Source organism: Pelodiscus sinensis, chromosome 8 (genome assembly GCF_052426305.1).
Source record: "Pelodiscus sinensis isolate ZL-2025 chromosome 8, ASM5242630v1, whole genome shotgun sequence".
Taxonomy (NCBI): Eukaryota; Metazoa; Chordata; order Testudines; family Trionychidae; genus Pelodiscus; species Pelodiscus sinensis.
Genome location: NC_143059.1, coordinates 9257664 through 9275984, shown reverse-complemented (window position 1 = coordinate 9275984; position 18321 = coordinate 9257664). Strand labels below are relative to the sequence as shown.

General features: G+C 39.5%; 1 protein-coding gene across 20 annotated transcripts in view; it reads left to right on the top strand.

Annotated features, from left to right (window-relative positions):
- KCNMA1 (potassium calcium-activated channel subfamily M alpha 1) overlaps positions 1–18321 on the top strand; it is a 755813-nt gene that overhangs the window by 201185 nt on the left and 536307 nt on the right. For all 20 annotated transcript variants that reach the window (XM_075934712.2, XM_075934716.2, XM_075934715.2 and 17 more), the window contains one exon: positions 3198–3362. In XM_075934712.2, the coding sequence (XP_075790827.1) occupies positions 3198–3362 (165 nt within the window). The remainder of the gene's footprint in view (positions 1–3197; positions 3363–18321) is intronic.

The following is an 18321-nucleotide window of genomic DNA, read 5'->3' as shown; positions in this document are numbered from 1 at the left end:
GGGCCTCTGATTCTGAGAGATGCTGAGAACCTCACAGCTTGTATTGACTCAGGTGGAGTTGAGTGGTTTCTGCTTCTGAAAATCACATGTGAGATGTGTGACATTAGCATGAAAAATCACAGAGATCCACATATGACAATTGTGTTTCAACCATCTTTATGCTAGGTTACTACTCTACCAGACAGATAAAAGGAGAAGCAACTGAATTGGTTAATTCACCACACATTCTTTCGATAGCAATACCCTAAGTATGCCAATAACCATTCAGAAAAGAAAATCGACGGGGCTTTTTCTTTCTTTTCACATTTTATAACAGAAATACTAACTTTATTACAAGGCATTTCCTGATGGTTAACTGCAATACCTTGGTGGTACTTAGGGTCAGTTGTTCTCAAGCAAGGGTATGCAACTCTCTTCCATGAGGTACATCAACTCATCTAGATAAATGCCTAGTTGTACAAAAGACTACATAAAAAGCACCAGTGAAATCAATACAAACTAAAATTCACGCAGTCAATGACTTGTTCATATTGCAACATGTAGTTCACACCAAGATGATATTTATATTCCAATCAATTTATTTTATAGAGTAAAAATGAAAAAGCAAGCAATTTGTCAGTAATAGTGGGCTGAGACACTTTTGTATGTTTATGTTTGTTTTTGTAAACAAGCAGTTTTTCAGTAAGGGGAAACTTGGGGTACACAAGACAAATCAGACTTCTGAAAGGGGTACTGTAGTCTGCCTTGAATCCTCAGGGAATGTCTTGTGCCTCCGTAGTAATTATTGCTTAAAACAACAAGCTCTTTTTTGTGGGTTGGTTTATGCATAGGGAATGCAGTAGTTTTCTTTCAGTGCTGATTGCAGTGTCTGATTCATCATATCCATATGGATGAGTGAGTGAGGTACAGGTATGCAAATAGAAGGAAAGTGACTGTTATCCTTCCCACAGATGTTTTATTAGTGAGGCACAATCTAGGCTAGTGAGTGGCCTGCATGGGAGGTCCTCCTTCAACTCAGTGGGTTGCAAGATTGTCGTAACCAAGACAGTTTCCCGGGATAGTGTTGTTTTGCTAACTGCGCTTACATATCTAGAATTTGATTGTCGGGGGGAGGGGGCGATTGAACCATAGTAGCGCTTTGATTGGATGCAGAGGGAGTGCACACCTCTTGTGTGCAATCAGCATGTGCCTCACTTCACATGCCCTTGTTTTAAGTGTATGTCACTTTTTGTAGGGGAAAAACTAAGTGGACGAAAAACGATTTGACAATCCTGTGCATGGGCAGAGATAAACTACATGTCTCGTGGGCCTCACATAGAACCCTGATGGGCTGCATGTGGCTCTCCTACTGCAGGTTGCCTACCACTGAGTTATACTGGACTGTACTTATACTTTTTTTTTAACCGTGATTGATTAATTCGTTTAACAACACTACTGTTATTTGTTCAGTTCCAAGAGACACCCCCATGGCACTACTTAGAAGATGGCCAAAACTAAGGGAGCGATCTCATTGGTTAATTGAGATCCAAAATTGGGAGTCTGGGAGAACAATTGACCAGCTCCACAGTAGGGATGTAAAATCCCAATTAACTGGTTAACCAGTTAACTGATTAAAGGAAGGCAGGTGGAGGGGCTTCCCAGCCTGCTGCGGTCAGACTAGAGTGGTCCCCATGCTTCAGATAGGGGTTGCTCCAGCAAGGTTGCTTCCAGCCCTGTGTGGGACTGCTGGCTGCCAGTATGCATCGGGTTGCAGCTGCCTGCCCCTCGGGGGGGGGGGGGGACTCTCATGTGGGGCTGTCACTCCTGGCCCCTGTGTGGGGTTTCTGTGGCTGGCCCTTGTGTGGGGCTGCCAGCTCCCAGCACTGCTCGGGACTGATGGGGCCACAGGGTAGGGACTGCTCCAGGGTACCAGTTAATCATTACCAAGTAAGTATCACCCACGAAAGGTGATGGTTACCACGTAACCATTAACTGGTTACCCATTCTTAATCCTATTCCACGTTACTTTGTTGGTCTTGCTGTTCCTAAATTCAGCATGATTGTTGTCTAAGTGCAATACTGTTCAGTTCCCAGGAAGTGGCTTTGTTGGCTTTGTACTTTAATACACTCAGGGTTGCATGCTTATCTTACAACAACTGTATATCCATCAGGTCTGGTTCCCTATTGATAACCCCCTGTCAATGTCACATATGATTGACATGTGGGGATTGGCCACAAGGAACTGATAGCCGTTTTCAAGTGATTGCTCACTAGGCGAGTGCGTTCTAGAGATGTGATCCTGCAAGGGGCTGAGCCCTTGGGGTAGTTGTGAGTGCCTACAACCCTCTCTGCTGGTCTGTTGTCACCAAAGGCACACTCTTGCCCTGTTACAATCTGTTACAGTCTGTTGCCTATGATATATTTTTAAACAATGCAGTGCAACCCAGGCTGTTTTTGTGTTTCTCTTCCATGACTAGCACGTAGAAGATCCTTGTTGCAGTATTTGCCCATGGTGGATATGAATTCCAATGAATGTGACTCATTGGTCAGCTTTCTTAGTGCAGCTGAGATGCCTTTTTAAGTTCTATCTCTTGGCTCCATAATAGCATTGCTCTGACATCTCAACTGCCACCATTGGAACAATGGCTCACTGACAGCATCGCGGCTCACTGGGCATTTGGTTCCCTTGCCTTGTGATAATGATTGTCTTGCTGCATTGGAATCCCCATTTAACCTGTTCAGAAAACTAATTTGAGAGATTGCAAAATGAAAATGTTACCTACATTATGTTCACGCTTACTGTTGACCCCTGTAAATTTAAAAAGCCTTTGCATGAGTATCTGTTTATAATAAATAAACATAGGAATAAGTGGCTGTGTAATTACAAAAGTCATTGTTGCCAGTTGCTCTGCACACAGCACACGGGATGGAACCCTGCATCTTTGGTGCCAGAGATGCCTTTGAGATTTAAAGTAAAGGAGAAGCTCCGTTAGCTAGTAACTAGTAGTTAGGGCTGCCACTGGAGAGAGACAGGAATCATGATCACCTAAAGAGGAGAACAGACAGCATTCTTAGTGCCGTCTCATCTCTGATCTACCTCCAAATGGTCAGTCTCCATCTTATGATCACAGTTCTGTACTAGCTCTGCGTTAGTCACAGGCTTTTGAAGTGTTACTGTCACCCGGCAAAACATTCTAAATCTTCTCTGTACTTTACAGGAGGCCCAGAAGATTAATGGTGGTGGGGAGACCCAGGCGGATGGATCCTGCAAACCTACAGATGAGAAAGAGGAGACTGTCGCAGCAGAAGTGGGCTGGATGACCTCTGTGAAAGACTGGGCAGGAGTGATGATATCTGCCCAGACTCTGACCGGCAGAGTCCTTGTGAGTTGTACCCAGTTTGCTCATATCTTCTTTGAAAAGAGTAATTGTTAATGAGCTCTTCAGATTATTGTCTCAGGAGGGCTAGGGTTTGCTAATCAGTGCTATGCCACACCACTAATTCTCTCCCTTCGCAATTTCTCTCGGAGATGGAAAAGGCAGACCCTGCTCCTGTTGCCGATACAGTGGGTAATGAAAGTCCTTTTCTGTTGTAGCTAGGGACTGATTTTTCTATCTGTGCCAATATTTTTGCAGGCATCACTTTGCACGACTCCCTACTCCTCCTTCCTACTAATTAATAATTAGTGGAAAACTGTGAGTTTATTTTCTCATGAGCACAATGTTACACTTGAAATGCAGGGCCAGATTGAAAATCCAGCTCAATAAGTTTTTGTTTTTAGCTGTTAGAAAGAACTGTAAGAATAAGATTTGAATAAGATGTGTGATGTGAATGATCTTGTTTCCTACAAAGCGGTGATGATATCTTCTCTTTTTTATCTACTCAGAAAATTTTGCTATGCAATAAGCTAGTGAAGTTAAACAAATGGAGCTGTATATCAGAAGCTGAAAATACATAATTTATGGTCAAAAAGCCTGTGAAAGTTTCCATTCAGTTAAGTTCAGGCAGGTAATTTTGCAGTTCTGTTAACTGCTACTGCATTTCCACAGGCTTGATCTGAAGCCCATTGAGGACATGGAAAAATCTCTAAGCTTCAGATTAGGCCCAATGTCAATAGCTATGTGTTTAATGCAGAGAATGATCATATAGCGTGGGCTGAATTCTATGCTCCAATCCCAGTGAAACTAAATGGGCTTTTCTGGAATGAAATAGGTTGAACTGAAAGCAGAGTTTGGCCTCTGACTTTTAGTTTTGGGAAAAGAGAGATTTTACTGTGCATAGCTATGGAGATTAAGAAAAGATGTTTCTGCTCTTGGACAGATATTTTCCTTATTGTCTAACTATCTCTATGAAATTATCAGAATTTTGTAAAAACACAAGGGGCTTTTCAAGCTTTTATACTGACACACAATGCAGTGTTAAAGGCAGGAAAGCTCCTGTCATATATATAGTAGCCCAGTGTCTGAGAGTCTGTAATGCTGAAATGCTGGCTGTTCCCTGTGGTGGGTGCTGTTGCCTGAAATGCTGGCTGTTCTCTCTGGGAAGCCCATGCTGAATGGGGATTGCGGGGCCCAAACGTCTGCTTGCTCCCCCACGAGCGCCACGACAGGAGGCAAAAGGGGGTGGGGTTGTGACGTGCGGCATGACAGCGGCTCTAGGCCCTGCCCCCTGGCCGTGAATGTCACCTCCCCGCCCCTCTTCACCTCCCGCAGTGGCGCTCGGCTGACTTCTGTGCTGCTCAGCCAGGCCGCTGCGTGGCAGCAAGTGGCGCAAGCGAGTGGCATGCGGCGCCCAAACAGCCATTTGGGCTCCACGGTCCCCCGAGTGAGAGGCAGCAGGGGGAGGAGAAGAGAAAGAGAGAAACAGAGATAGAGGCAGGAGGTGGAGGAGAGCTGAAGGAGAGAGAGAGAGAGATGGAGCGAGAGACCGGAGGCTCAGGAGAGAAGACCGACGTGGAGGAGAGACCTGAAAATCCCGCCTTATGACGGGCTAATTGGCTAGTTATTTATATTGTTCTGCATTGCTTTTGGCAATAAGTTATTTAGATTGTTTTTCTTAATAAAATTCTTCTGCTGTTTTAAGTCCTAGACCTTTACAATTGACAAATGTCTCCTCTCTTGTTCACGCTACCAATATCTCTGGTATGTTTTGAACTCATTTAACAGAAATCTAATCTGCAGGTGGATCTAAAAAGAAAAATTTATTAGACTTTCCTCCCCACTTAACATCAGCTATTTTCTGCTTTCTGGCTCATTAACTTGTGCAGTTCATCTTATTGGACTACCTATTAGGATATTGCTTTTAGATTTAGGGCTTGTACATTTAAAATGCTACAGTGCACAGCTGCACCACTCCAGCTATGCTATTGTAATATGCAGTGTAGACATTGCCTTGTGCGACAGGAGAGGTTCTCCCAGGGGCGTAAGATAATTCACCTTCCCAAAAGACAGTAGCTAGGCTGAAGGAAGAATTCTGTCTACACAAGAATTTAGGTAATCTTAACAATGGTGCTCAGGGATGTGGATTTTTCACACCTCTGATCAATATAGTTACACTGAGTTAATTTTCTATTGTACACCAAGCCTTAATTCTGAACTTCTCTGTGGGAGTCTGAGCCTAGGTCTACACTTGGGGGACAAAGTCAAACTAAGATACACAACTCTAGCTACGTGAAGAGCGTAGCTGGATTTGACGTACCTTACTTTGAATTTACGTGGCATCCCCACTGCAGGAGGTTGACAAGGGAAACTCTGCCATTGACTTTCCTTACTCCTTGGAGTACCGGAGTTAATGGGAGCATGATCAGTAGTCAATTTAGAATCTTTTACTAGACCCGCTAAATCGACCACTGTGGAGATCAATCTCCCCAGGTAAGTCTCCTGGTAAGCGGAGAAAAAAGGCCTAACATGCCAGTCATCTTATGAAGAGTGGTACAGTATACTGGTTTTTATATAATTTCTCGACATCTCCTGCAAAAAAAAAGCAGTAAATCTTAAAGCTCTGACTCTTTACAACGAATGTGCTGATTTCTCATGTGCTGACATGTTCCTTTGAACATGCTGATTTATTTATCAAGGATGAAATTCACCTAGCACAGGAGCTTTATATAAGTACTTATGCTCCACTTAAACCCTTACGGGAGTTACAGGAATTGATGCCTGTTCACCGTGCTGGGGTGAATTTTACCACGGATTCAAAGAAGTTGAAGGTAAAGTCTGAACCACGAAAAATGGAGCAGTTTAAAACTAGAGTTGCTTCAAGGCTTCAAGACAGCTTTTCAAAAAGTTTTTTTCCTCATTTACACTAATTGATCCTTTAATTAATGTTGTCTTTAAAATACCCCATTGTCTCTTGCAAGTAATTAGTTTATTCCAATGCTTTACCTATAGACAATGGACCTAACTCTGACCCTGGATAAAATCCATTATTTCCTTGAGCATTTCAGTTAGGCAGCATGTTTGCTAGAATGTTTGTGGAAATTGAACACAGATGAGTCTAGACTGGCATTTTTATCTGATGGAATATTTGTGGGAAAATATTTTGAGAGATTTACTAATGAATTCCTAGTGATTTAAAATAGCCCATTCCAGAAAGTTTTTATGCTTTTGTGCAAGTACAATGTGGAAATTTCTGTTGTATTGACAAAAAGGTAATGGTTTCACAGTGCTATTGAGGATCAAAATAAGACCAGATAAAGCCAGGGCTAAAGAAATTAAAGTATCTTTTCATACTGTAGCCAAAGCTTTAAATCAAAGTCAATCTTCCACATTCACTATTAAATAACCTTTAGGTACTGGTTCCCTGAACACTAACTTAGGAGAAAAGTTGTAATTGATTTTTAGTGCAGCACGATGGGCGGAAAGCTATTGTATAACTGCTGTCTGGATTTATTTGCCAAGTGAAGGGGACGAGTTAGCAAAGTGCGGTGTAAACATCAGTGTAAAGTGGAACCTCATTAATGTTTTCTTCTCATAGAAAAATCTCGCTTAATTGTTCTTATTTGGGCAGTCATTTCCTTGGCAGTGACTTGTCGTAGGGTGACAAATTCTGTCGGTGGAACCTAAATTAAATGTTTGCAGGACTGATTCCTAATGAAGTTTGGTGTCAGGTCTAGTCTAGCTTTTGGCTTGTCCTTGCAAAACCTCAGAAAGTGATTTCCTAACTTAGCAAATCATATTGCACAAATGCGTAGAGTGAGTGAGTGTGATAGCCTACATTTACACTTGCTGCTGCTGTTGGGAGTTTTATTTGCTTTAGTGATATGCTGTTAGAATGTCCAGTGTGTCTGCAAAGGTGAATACCTATTTTTCAAGGAAATAAAAGGTAACAATATGAAAAGTACAGAACAAAATTTACTTTTTAAGGGGCACTACCCCACAGTGATATAAGATCATATATTTTTGTAATAGTGTATGATCTTTTGTGGAATTATTTACAGAATTGTTGCTTTAAACCAAATCTTTTTCAGGACGAAGTAATTATTTGATGCTTCCTATGGAATATCGGTCATGGGTCAATAGTCAGAAACTAAGACTCCCTAAAAGTACTGGGTGGACAGACAGTCTTCCTCAATCTCACAGCTTTAGAGCTAGTCAGGAAAATTCTGATTCCTCAAAATGTAAGCAGTAGGTTTAGTTTGACAGGTTTCTCATTTTGAAAAGGGAAAAAAAAAGTGTTTGAAATTGTTGAAAGATTTTGACCTTTCGTCCTGATTCAAGATGGGAAACCTCATTTTCCATGCAGCACTGTGTAGCTTATTTGAAAGAAAGTTATATAATCTCTTCTTCATGTTCCAGATGCCTCCTTTGCTGCCTTTTTCATCTAATTTATTTTGTGTGCATCTATGTTTTCTTGAGGCCCCAAATGAGCAAATGTAAATGTCCGGTACTATGTAAACTGGAGTGTCACGTTTGTTCAAGAGCATAAGTTAAGACACTGCTGTATGATGCCTACCATGATCAGCAAATACAGAAATATGAATAATTTGGTTACCTCCGAAATTTTTCTTGTTGGCTGTCATCTTCCCTCTCCTGTTCATATTATTTATTTTGGTGTTTTTCTTAAAGCGGAAATAGACTTGCGTTGTGAAATATATCAGAACACGTGGGCGGAAATCTTGGGTGGTTATTAGATGAGATTTTAGATAAAGGTGAACTGTTGTGGTTTTGAAAAATTAATACATGAAACATGGAAAACAGCTGTAAGACGTAGAGATGGACTCTGAAGAAACATATCTGATTAGCTGGGTTACTGGGTGTCTGGTATCATGCTTTTGTCTCCCAGAAGGTAACAAAGATAAAACCCAAGGGATTTATAGAAAAAAAAGACATGTTAAATGAATGGTACTAAAACCATTCCCATAAATGAGAATGATATCCTCAATATCCACTGTACAGAATTTTTAAGCTACCCAAGAAAATTATGTCCCCATTGTAGTATTCTCTTGGGTAGTTTATAAATTATATACAAAAGAGATTAATCACTATTGAATTTGACAGAACTTTTCTCTAAGGGTCACTTCCTTGCATATGGTAGCTTTCAGCTGTGTTTCATCTTAAATATTGGATTAATTGTGACTTACACACATCTGCATTTCTCCCCTGGTTATTATTATTATCGGTTAAATTATTTACATGAGAGATACTGAATCAGGAAACCGAGGTTATTGTGCTACAGAATGCAAGGTATCATGCTTCCATTTCAGCTGGTTCTTCTCATTTACGCCACAATAGTATCCTTTATATGGTTCTTAAATTACTTCTGGAGAAATGCTGAAGGAGAGGTGTGGCAAGTGTTTTATTTGGTGCTCCTGAGAAGTAGCTAAGAAAAGCTGTTTCTGCAGAAATGGGAATTTTAGGGTGTTCCACTTGTTACTGCTTTGTACCTTTTCCTCATCTATTTTTCTGACATAACCCATATAGCTACATTAACATTCAAAAGCAGCCTAGTAGTTAAAGTGGAATTCTGTTATGAGGATCCCTTGGAGTAATATCAATTTTTGTTTGGTTGTTCAAAAGGCAAATTCCCATCTTTCAAGGTGAGACGTGAGAACGAGACATGTAGTCATCCAATTATTACATCATTTGGCCAACATTGTTTTTACCACTTTCATCTTACCTACCTTTACTGTAATTTCAGTGCTCAGTATAGAATTATATAATGTTGATTGCTCTAGTTACCCTGAGACCCCATTTATTCTGCTGCTCTGATTAATGCAGTTATTCACAGGCCACTTGGACAGAAAGAAAAGAACTGTTTATCTATTATATCAGTAGTTGCAGAATGACCACAGAGTGTGCATTTGGCCATCTGAAAGGAAGGAGGCACTGGTTTTGTAGAATAGATTGGAGACTGCAGAAAAAAATTATCCAAGACTGTAACTCGTATTTTGCACAATATTTGTGGAATAAAGATGAAAGCTGTAGCAGTGGACTGAGGTTTGAGCAGCTAGAAAGAGCCAAAGCAATATCATTATGGTTTCTTATTGCTCTTACATTGAGTCTGATGCCTGAAAATGTGCAGTTTTACATGGAGTTGTCATCTGGAGGGTGGGGAAGAATGGATAGTAGTGCATTTTGTTGATGAGTAATAGTTGTGGCATTGTGTATTTTATCTGTATCTTTATATCTTTGTACAAATCTGACATAGAAAATGTAAGGTTTTTTTAATGTAAAATGCATTGCCACTACTTTATGAATGGATTATTATTTGTTTTATTATGAAATCAGAAATAATCCTTTAATTAAAACAATAATGAGACAGAACTTTGAAGCAATACAGTGCAGTGGAGAGTGGAATATACCCATGGAGAGTATGTTCACAGCATTTGATGTGTTCTGCGAATATCAATGGTGAGGAAATTCACAAGTTCAACACTATCAATTTAGGCTTGAATTAAGATCTGAACTAGTTAATGCACTACAGAGGCAATTTCCCAGCTTTTGATATTTGCATCCCCACATCAAATGTTGTGAATGAGACACATCCATCCTAACTTAATTAGCTTAACACTAGTCCTACAACTGACAGGTAAATTCCTTTGCCATTATATACAGTATATCCTGGACTCTGTAATTTCCACTCCAACTCATCTGGTGAAGGGGGGGTTTACTCACAAAAGCTCTACTACATTTGTTAGTTTCTAAGATGCCATGGGACTCTCGTTGTTTTTACAGATACAGACTAACAAGCCTGCCCCTCTGAGGCTATCTATATATTATCATATGCAACTGCATGTTTCTGAGCACCTTCCAAGACTCAAGCTCTGCAGATTCACCAGTCCATTTGTACCACACACACCTCAAGCTTACAGCATTAATAGCTGAACATTCTTTTCTTCTCTCTTACTTGTCCTTCAGTTTTCAATGCAGCCCTTAGAGGTACCACTTTACAGCTCTTATCTGTACTAATTTTCATTTGCTTGGAGATGTTGAAATTACAGTTTGGGAGACGGAAGCTAGATACTTATTGTTTGCAGTGTGAAGGGTTAGCAATAACACGGATCTGTGTATTCACCTCCCTGCCCCCACCCCTACATATAGTAGGAAGCAGCTGTTCTCACCCTTCCCCCTGCAACTGGCTAGGATATCCACTGTTGTTATGGAAACAGAGAAAAGCATCTGTAGTTCTTCAAGAACTGTGTGTTTAAGAAAGTGAACCCAGTCAGCTGAACACCTTTGTCCATGTCAGCCGATACATGATTCCCTGGCTAGCTGTACTACTGTGGTTATTGCTCACCCAGGAGAGACAATGGCAGAGGAAATCTTTCACTTGTTTTCTTCTGTTTTATCAAACACCCTGCAAATGGATAGCAGTGATGCGTGCTTTATTTTCCTTTCTGGTGACCTTTTATATGCTGCCATGGTGCACTGCACATTTGTTGGGCAATATGTATAAAGGTGAGCAGTGAGGTCACTGGAGAGGGTTTGGACCAGGAAGGCTCACAGAAGGGAAAATGAACCCATTAAAATAAATCATGTTAAAAAAAGGTAACTAACACTGAGGGGGAAAAAACAAATCTGGGAAGAAATCTGACCTGATGATAATCAATTCATTGATAGATTAATTTAATTATATAGGAACTGAGGTTGTTTTGCTACATATGTCTGCTAATTGCTAGCTTGATTTGGATCCATGTAAACAGGAAGTGGAGTACAGTGTCTTCCTTTCCCTTTAAAGGGTGGTTCTGGGCCAGTCAACATGCAGTTTAAGCTTTAATAGGATTATGTAATGATATTTTTTACCATATTGTCCTCAGCTGTCAATAAACTAGTCACTAGTTGTGTGACATTTTCCTGCTGACTCTAGTAGTAATGATAATCAGCTGTGGTGGTGATTGATTAATGTTTCTATGGTAATTGAAAATACAAAATATTACATTGGTGATGCAATAAAACATGTAAATGGTATCATGAGCTTTCGTGGACACAGCCCGCTTCTTCAGATGACTGGAATGTTGGATGTCCAGAATCAAAATAAATAAGGGAAAGGGGGTAGGGAGGAATGGGAGAAGGAAAAAATTGGAGGGGTGGGAGAAGAAAAAAAGGCAGTGAGTAGATAAATTCCAAAGGGAAAACCGAGCCAGTATCTAACAGGAAAAACTGAAAATCAACACATAGTTTATTAGCACCTAAAGACTAGATAATTAAAAGAGGCAGATAAGAACCATTAGTTTGCAATGTAAAGGAAGAGTATTAACACTAGATTCTATATAGACACATCTGAAGAAGTGGGCTGTGCCCACAAAAGCTCATGATACCATCTACATGTTTTGTTAGTCTTTAAATTGCTACCAAACTATTTGTTGTTTTTTTAAAGATTTTCCTGTTACAGACTAAGTTGGCTACCCCTCTGAAGTAATAAGCAATGTATTTCAAATTTTAGTTTTCTTTGCTTTAATACCATGTCTGTTGTTATCAGGGGAAGCTGCCCTTTCTGCATGTGTTTTTTTTTTTTTTTTTGCATAGATCCTGTTGACTTTTTTTTAAAAACGTGCAATAAGTATTTGTTCAGAATGCGTTCTACAGGACATCTAGATTGTTCATAACTGACTCCATGTGTATGGGAATGAGCTCGCTATCGTACATTAATGCAATTCAGTTTCCTCTGTGTCTTCCCTTTTTCTTGCCCTACTTAATCTCTCAGGAGTTGGAACATCAAATCTGTGCAGAAAGTAGGTTACAGTTTGTCTTTTTTTAGGGACTTTTTTGAAAAAAAAATATCCACCAAGACAGCTTCAGTTAGAGATGGATAGAAAAATCCTTTACTTTTCTTCTCACCTCTGCATGGTTTCATGAAGCTCCCATGTAACCTATCTATACATAATTCTATTTTGAAGGAGCACGGCACTGTAATATGGATATAAAAATGGTCATGATAGGGCTTAATGCCATCACTTGTAAAATAAAGCAGGGTTAAAAGCCAATTAATGCATCTGTAATTGTTTTTTCCTGGTCTGGAGGATGGAGCAAAATAAGGATCATTAAGCACCTGGGCCTTATATAGAAATTGAGGCAACTCAATCATAGCAAGATTCTTAAGGCGATAGGACTTTTTTGTGGCAAAAAGCCCAGAGAAAGCAGCCAGCCCAAGAGGGACAGTAGACCAGTTAATTCAGCATAGAAGAGAGACACCAGAGACCTAAGAACCAAAGGAAAGCAGCCCAGGGAGACTTGAAGGATGTCAAAAGAATGGATCAGGGAAAATGCAGGATGTCAAAAGAAACAAAGTTAGCTTCTTAATACAGGCTCCCTGAGCTGAAACCTAGAGTTGAGAGTAGGCCTGCCTTCCATCTACCAGCCTGTAAAGAAGAGGCATATATGTTGAATGCCCAGGGCAGGGATGAACACTGACCCCCCAAATGCAGGTTAAGAAATAGCACACAGGTTGCCTCTGAAAGGCTGTCTTGGGACAGATTGTTACTCATAGTTTTGATTATTTTAAATGGTCCTCTGCAGCCTTTTTTTCCTATGTGAACCAAGCAGAAGAGGCATTTCTTCTTCTCTGCAGAACCCTGTGGTCTTATTTTGAGCCAACGAGTAAACTTATTGTCCTGATCCGTGTAGCATTAAATTGGGTCCCAGGTTTGTAGCTACAGAGTATCAACTGGTGAATGCATGTGTGTGCAGTTATATGCCCCCCACTCTTAGAATCTAAGCTATTGATTTCAACATTGTTAGTATTCAGACAATTAAAAAGAAACCAAAGATATTTAACTGTACCACTGTCGAAGAAAGAATCCCCGTGCATCTCAGATCTCTTTCATGTTTCCTCCCTCTGAAAATGCAAGCTGGGAAGCACTGAACAAAGCTGCCAGTCACTCAGAGGTTAACAGCAGGAGGCTGTTACCCCTGCCATTGTCTCTGTGGAGGAGTTGATCTTGCAAGGTGTGGAACATCTCAACTTGCATTGAATGCCACACGAATTGAGAGTGCTGACAGTTAATTAATTTTGTGATGAAGATTTGCCATGACTCCCTTCTCCACAGGATGGAAAACTTAACTCTAATAATGGTTAAAAACCATTTGTACCCGTTGGGGGAAAGGTCTGTAACCACAGGTGTCTGTTCAGTTACCTCCGTAATTTCTTTGGTATTAAATTTGCATACCGGTGTATGAGAAACAACTCACTAGTTGGCGGCGAGGGTTTGCATTTCTTTATATAGTTATATTCAAATATAGCTATATTTTTCTACGTAGCATCATAATTCCGTGTGAAAATATCTACCTGAGTCATTTATTCCCATTTCTGTTAAAACAAAACAAAAATCATACAGTAACAGCAACAGCTCTGGAATGTTCTATCAGGATTTCTCAGTGTGCCATTTTCCAAACGGCATTCACCACTGCATGGATAATTGGATGGAATTTGTCCAGTACTTAATTGATTTCTGGGTAATATAAGTTGGATTGCGGTAATGCTTATAAAATGATAATAGACACAATGGCAGGTCTTTGGAGTTATGGTAAAGGCAAATACAGTACTATTCAAAGTTTCCATCTCTTCCCTTGCACCACTTCTCCAGTCTGCTACCACAGCCACTTTGCTAGTGTACCTCCTTCACCTTTCATGGTCTAAAGCAACACTGGTTCCTAGGCTGTTTCTAGACTGCGGTGTTCTTCTGGAAAAAGATACGCAAATTGAGAACCGCAATTTGCGTACCTTTTTCTGTTTCTATGACAGAAGAGGCTTTTCCGACATTTGGCCGGTCTACATGGGGCTAAATGTCGGAAAACCCTCTTTTTTTGTCACATCCCTTCTTCCTCGTTTACAGGGATGCCAAAAAATGTGTCTGCTCTTCCGAAAAAAATTCGGAACAGCAGACGCGTTCCTTGGATGCGGCAGAGTTTTTCCGGGATCCCGGAAAAACTCTGCAGTATAGACATAGCCCCTATGAATGGCTGCTGTACAACCCCATTCTCCTCATAGATAAAAGAAGAGCAGTATCTTAATACCCTGTACTAATCCATTGCCAACTATTTTTGGAAGTGGATGAACTGGTACTATGCTGAAAAAAACAGATATTTCAGCAGAGAGTTCCAAAATATACTTTCAATGGGAGTTAGGTGCCTAACTCTCCTAGGCTTTAGAAAATCGAAGCCTTCAGCTTTTTTAGCTTGTTTACTTCTGAGGCCACTGATAGACTTTATACATGGTGCCTGAATGGTAGCTGAATTTACAGTACTCTTGCTGAAGCTAACAAGCAAGCTGACTTCAATCTAGGTCCATTTATCTTCCTAAGATAATGTGCTACATTTGTCCATCAACGTGTCACAAGAAGGAGATTTATTAAAAATAATATCAAATAAAAGCACCCAGGAGGAAAATGAGTATAAATGAAGCAATGTCATATAAAATGTATTTTGTATCTTTCTAAGTAAGCACAACGCTCTGAGAACTCATGAAGAATTTGGCAAAAAAATTAAAATATTATGTATAATTATAGTGGATTTTCCTGTGAACATTTTAGCATGGGTGTATATAGTAAGTATTTTTGGCACCTATGTAGCACCTGTAACAAAATACAGCAACCTACAAATTATTTGGGGCCATTTCCCCTGGTCATTGACTTGAATGAAAGCAAGATATATGCCTCTACAGTACAAAAACTCCTCTTCAGTTTTGCATTGGACTTCTAAGGTTGGCACTCAGGTCATTTTTTTGTCCCATTATTGCCAAGGTTGTCTATGTTCCATCTAGTTGGGCATGCACAATATCAGGAGAATTTTCAGAAACAAAGCAACATCATGAGAACCCCAGAGATGGACATTGAGAAGGTGTTGCAAGTATGGCACTCAAAATCAATGGCCAATCTTTCATAAATTTTGGGCCTCCTTTCTTGCTCTCTATGGGGAGCTCTTCAAGTGTGGGCAGCCTATCAGAACCTTGAATCAGATAGCTTTGAAATGAACACAGTCTTTCCCATCTGCATCTGTAACCCACTAGTCAGTGTGCCTTACCTATCTGTACCTCTATCCTTTCTCTCCGCTAGAGAGTCTTGAAGTGGAGGGAGAGATAACTAATGTAGAGACTCATGCTTTTAGGGCCCCAGTTCAATTGTTGATGTCTTCTCAGCCAATGTGGTATCTGTTACCCATTGTCTAGGCCTTTTGGGCTTCGATGGAGTTTTGCATAATCTGCAAAATGCTTTATCTCTTGTGTATTTTAAGAATGTATGGAGTTTATCAAGTATATTGGAGCTTTCCACATAAAACAAACTCCTGTTAAAACAAACAAAACAGACCACTACTAAACTTAATGGTTGGAACATCAGCACTGTGTAGTGAGTGCCAAACCAAGGTATCTTTAACTGAACCACAAGGTACTTCATAAACAAATTTTTTATGCAGCAGTAGAGGACCAGAACTTGTAAATTGGACATTGTTTGACATTGTTTGGTACAGCACAGGGACTTTTCAGTTGGTAAAGTCAGCCTACCCTATGTCTGTGCATTATTGGAGTAACAAAGTGCAGAGCTAACACCACCAGCGATCTGGTATAGAAGATCTGTGAAACAGTGTTTCTCTGACTATATGGCTACTACATAGTTATATTTACACCATTTAGAGTATCATTACTTGACTGCTATTATCACAACAAACCTCATACAGAGACTTTGTGCAGTCTAGAAAACATATTTTGAAAAATCCAAATATGTAATGTCTGGCTAAGCTGGGCTGAACAGATTAAGTGCTGTGGAACAAAATTAAATACATTCTTTCTTAGTTTAAGGACTTTTGTAAAAGAGTTCATAGTAATATAATTATTCTAGAAATAGTTTGCAGAAGACGTTGAATCATAATGACTTTGCCATGGGTTGGGTATAGTTTTAGTGATTTTTATATAACTTTAAAAGCTCATTTATATGAAAGATAATTTTATGAACATTAATCTTCTATTTTAAGTCTTTTCAAGAGTGCTGCTCCTGTGCTTAAGAAGGAAGATGATTTTTTTTGTTGCATGTTCTTTTTTGAACAAGCTGAAAAGGAACCATCCTATATGTTTCAATAAAATAAACAACAAAAACATGACTTTTAAAATGATAAACATACCCTTAATATAAAACACAGTACCATGATGTTTAGGGGAAAAGACATACTATTAGAAAATGTAACTGTCTGTGTAGGTCATACTCACTCTCTGTCTTTATCACTTCTCTTCCCGGTAGGTGTACATAACTTCCATTCACATTAATGGAAGTTAAATAGTCATGCAAAGACACAAAACTATGTATTTGTCTTGGTCAAGTAAACACGTCCAGACTCTAAAGTGTGATAACACACATGTTAGGAAGAGAATGTTACAGAAGGTATCAATAAAGCCAATTTAGTTTTACTTTTGGCTGACCTAAAATCACCTTTGAATTTGGACTAATAACTTCAATTTACTGTAAGTAATTCCTGGGCACTTTTTCCAAAAGTCTCACATATCATCTTTTAAAAACCTCCTCATTCCACCTGCAGCAGTTCAAGCAGTCATCAGTTTATTTTGCTCAGCTATGCTCTGTTAGCCCTCAGTGCTTCTAGTCCATAGGGTCATGGACTCAAGGCCAACACGAGGACTTGGATTCATAATTATTGCTGGTATCTCAGAACGAGATTGCTGATAGCTTAGAAACAGTCCTACCAAAGCATGAAAGGGCCTGTCTGTCTCACAGTGTCAGCAGCCCAAACTACTTTGAGCTCTAATCTTGACTGCACTCAGACACTAAAGCAGGTTGGAGGCTGTGCAGTGCTTGGATCAGTGTCTTCCAAGGTACATGCCAAGAATTCAAATTTTATTGCTATCTTCCTTGAGGGAAAAAAGGCACCCTTACCTCTTAGTCAGTACTATATCATTGTCCCAGACAAGATGCTTCTTTTGAATGAGACATGTAACTAAGGTGCTACTGGACCATCTGTGACCATTAGAACTCCTCTGACACTTTTTCATAAGGGTAATAATTAAAGCTGTGTGAAAAATTATGTATTTTTTGTGCACTAGCAATTCTGGAAAGAAAATTGCTTCAAGTCTATTCAAAAGCGAAATATTTTCTGTATTGTTGAATTAAAAAGTCTAAAGAAATTACATTTCAGGTCAGGTGACACCTTTCATTCTACCCAAAGCTCTTTCAAAGAATTTTTAGTTTTTTAAAAATAAAATTAAAGGTAATTTCAAATTGGAAAAAAAAAGGGAAAACAAACTATTTTGAAGAAGAATTTTTTTACACAAACAATTCTGTGACACCAACATGAATTTACAACATACTGGTATTGTGTAATCTTCATTTCCTGCTGTGAAAAAGTTTCAGACACAAAATTTCCTTTGTCTCTAGTAGTAGGTAATACTAATTAATCATGTTCGTAAGTAATTTGCTTTTCTTTAGCTTCTTCTTTGAAAGATTCTCAAAGTATTATTGAGACATTGATGCCTTAAATTTCACAACACCTTTCTGGGGTAGGAAATTATTTGTATTTTAGAAATGAAGGAACTAAAGCACAAAGGGGTTGAATTACCTTCTCAAAGCACTAAGTAGTATTCTCAAGGTCACCCAGCAAATCTGTGGATGAGCCATGAATAATACTTGGATTACCAACTATCAGTCATGTGCTCTGGTAACGAGACCATGGTTTTTTTTTTCTTCACTTAACCATTGGCCCATGCTATATTTTCTCTAATTTTGTAGTGTTATACAATGAATAAAATGGAGTGCCTCTGTAAGGGCTTTAACTTTGGTGGCCTAGTCCAATTCCAGTTTGGGTAACAATATTCTTTATGCTTACACTTCCCCATGTAATATCAATTAGTTCTGGCATTCTTTATGTCATATCTTAAACTGTTGTGTGGTATTGTTGTGCACGGTGA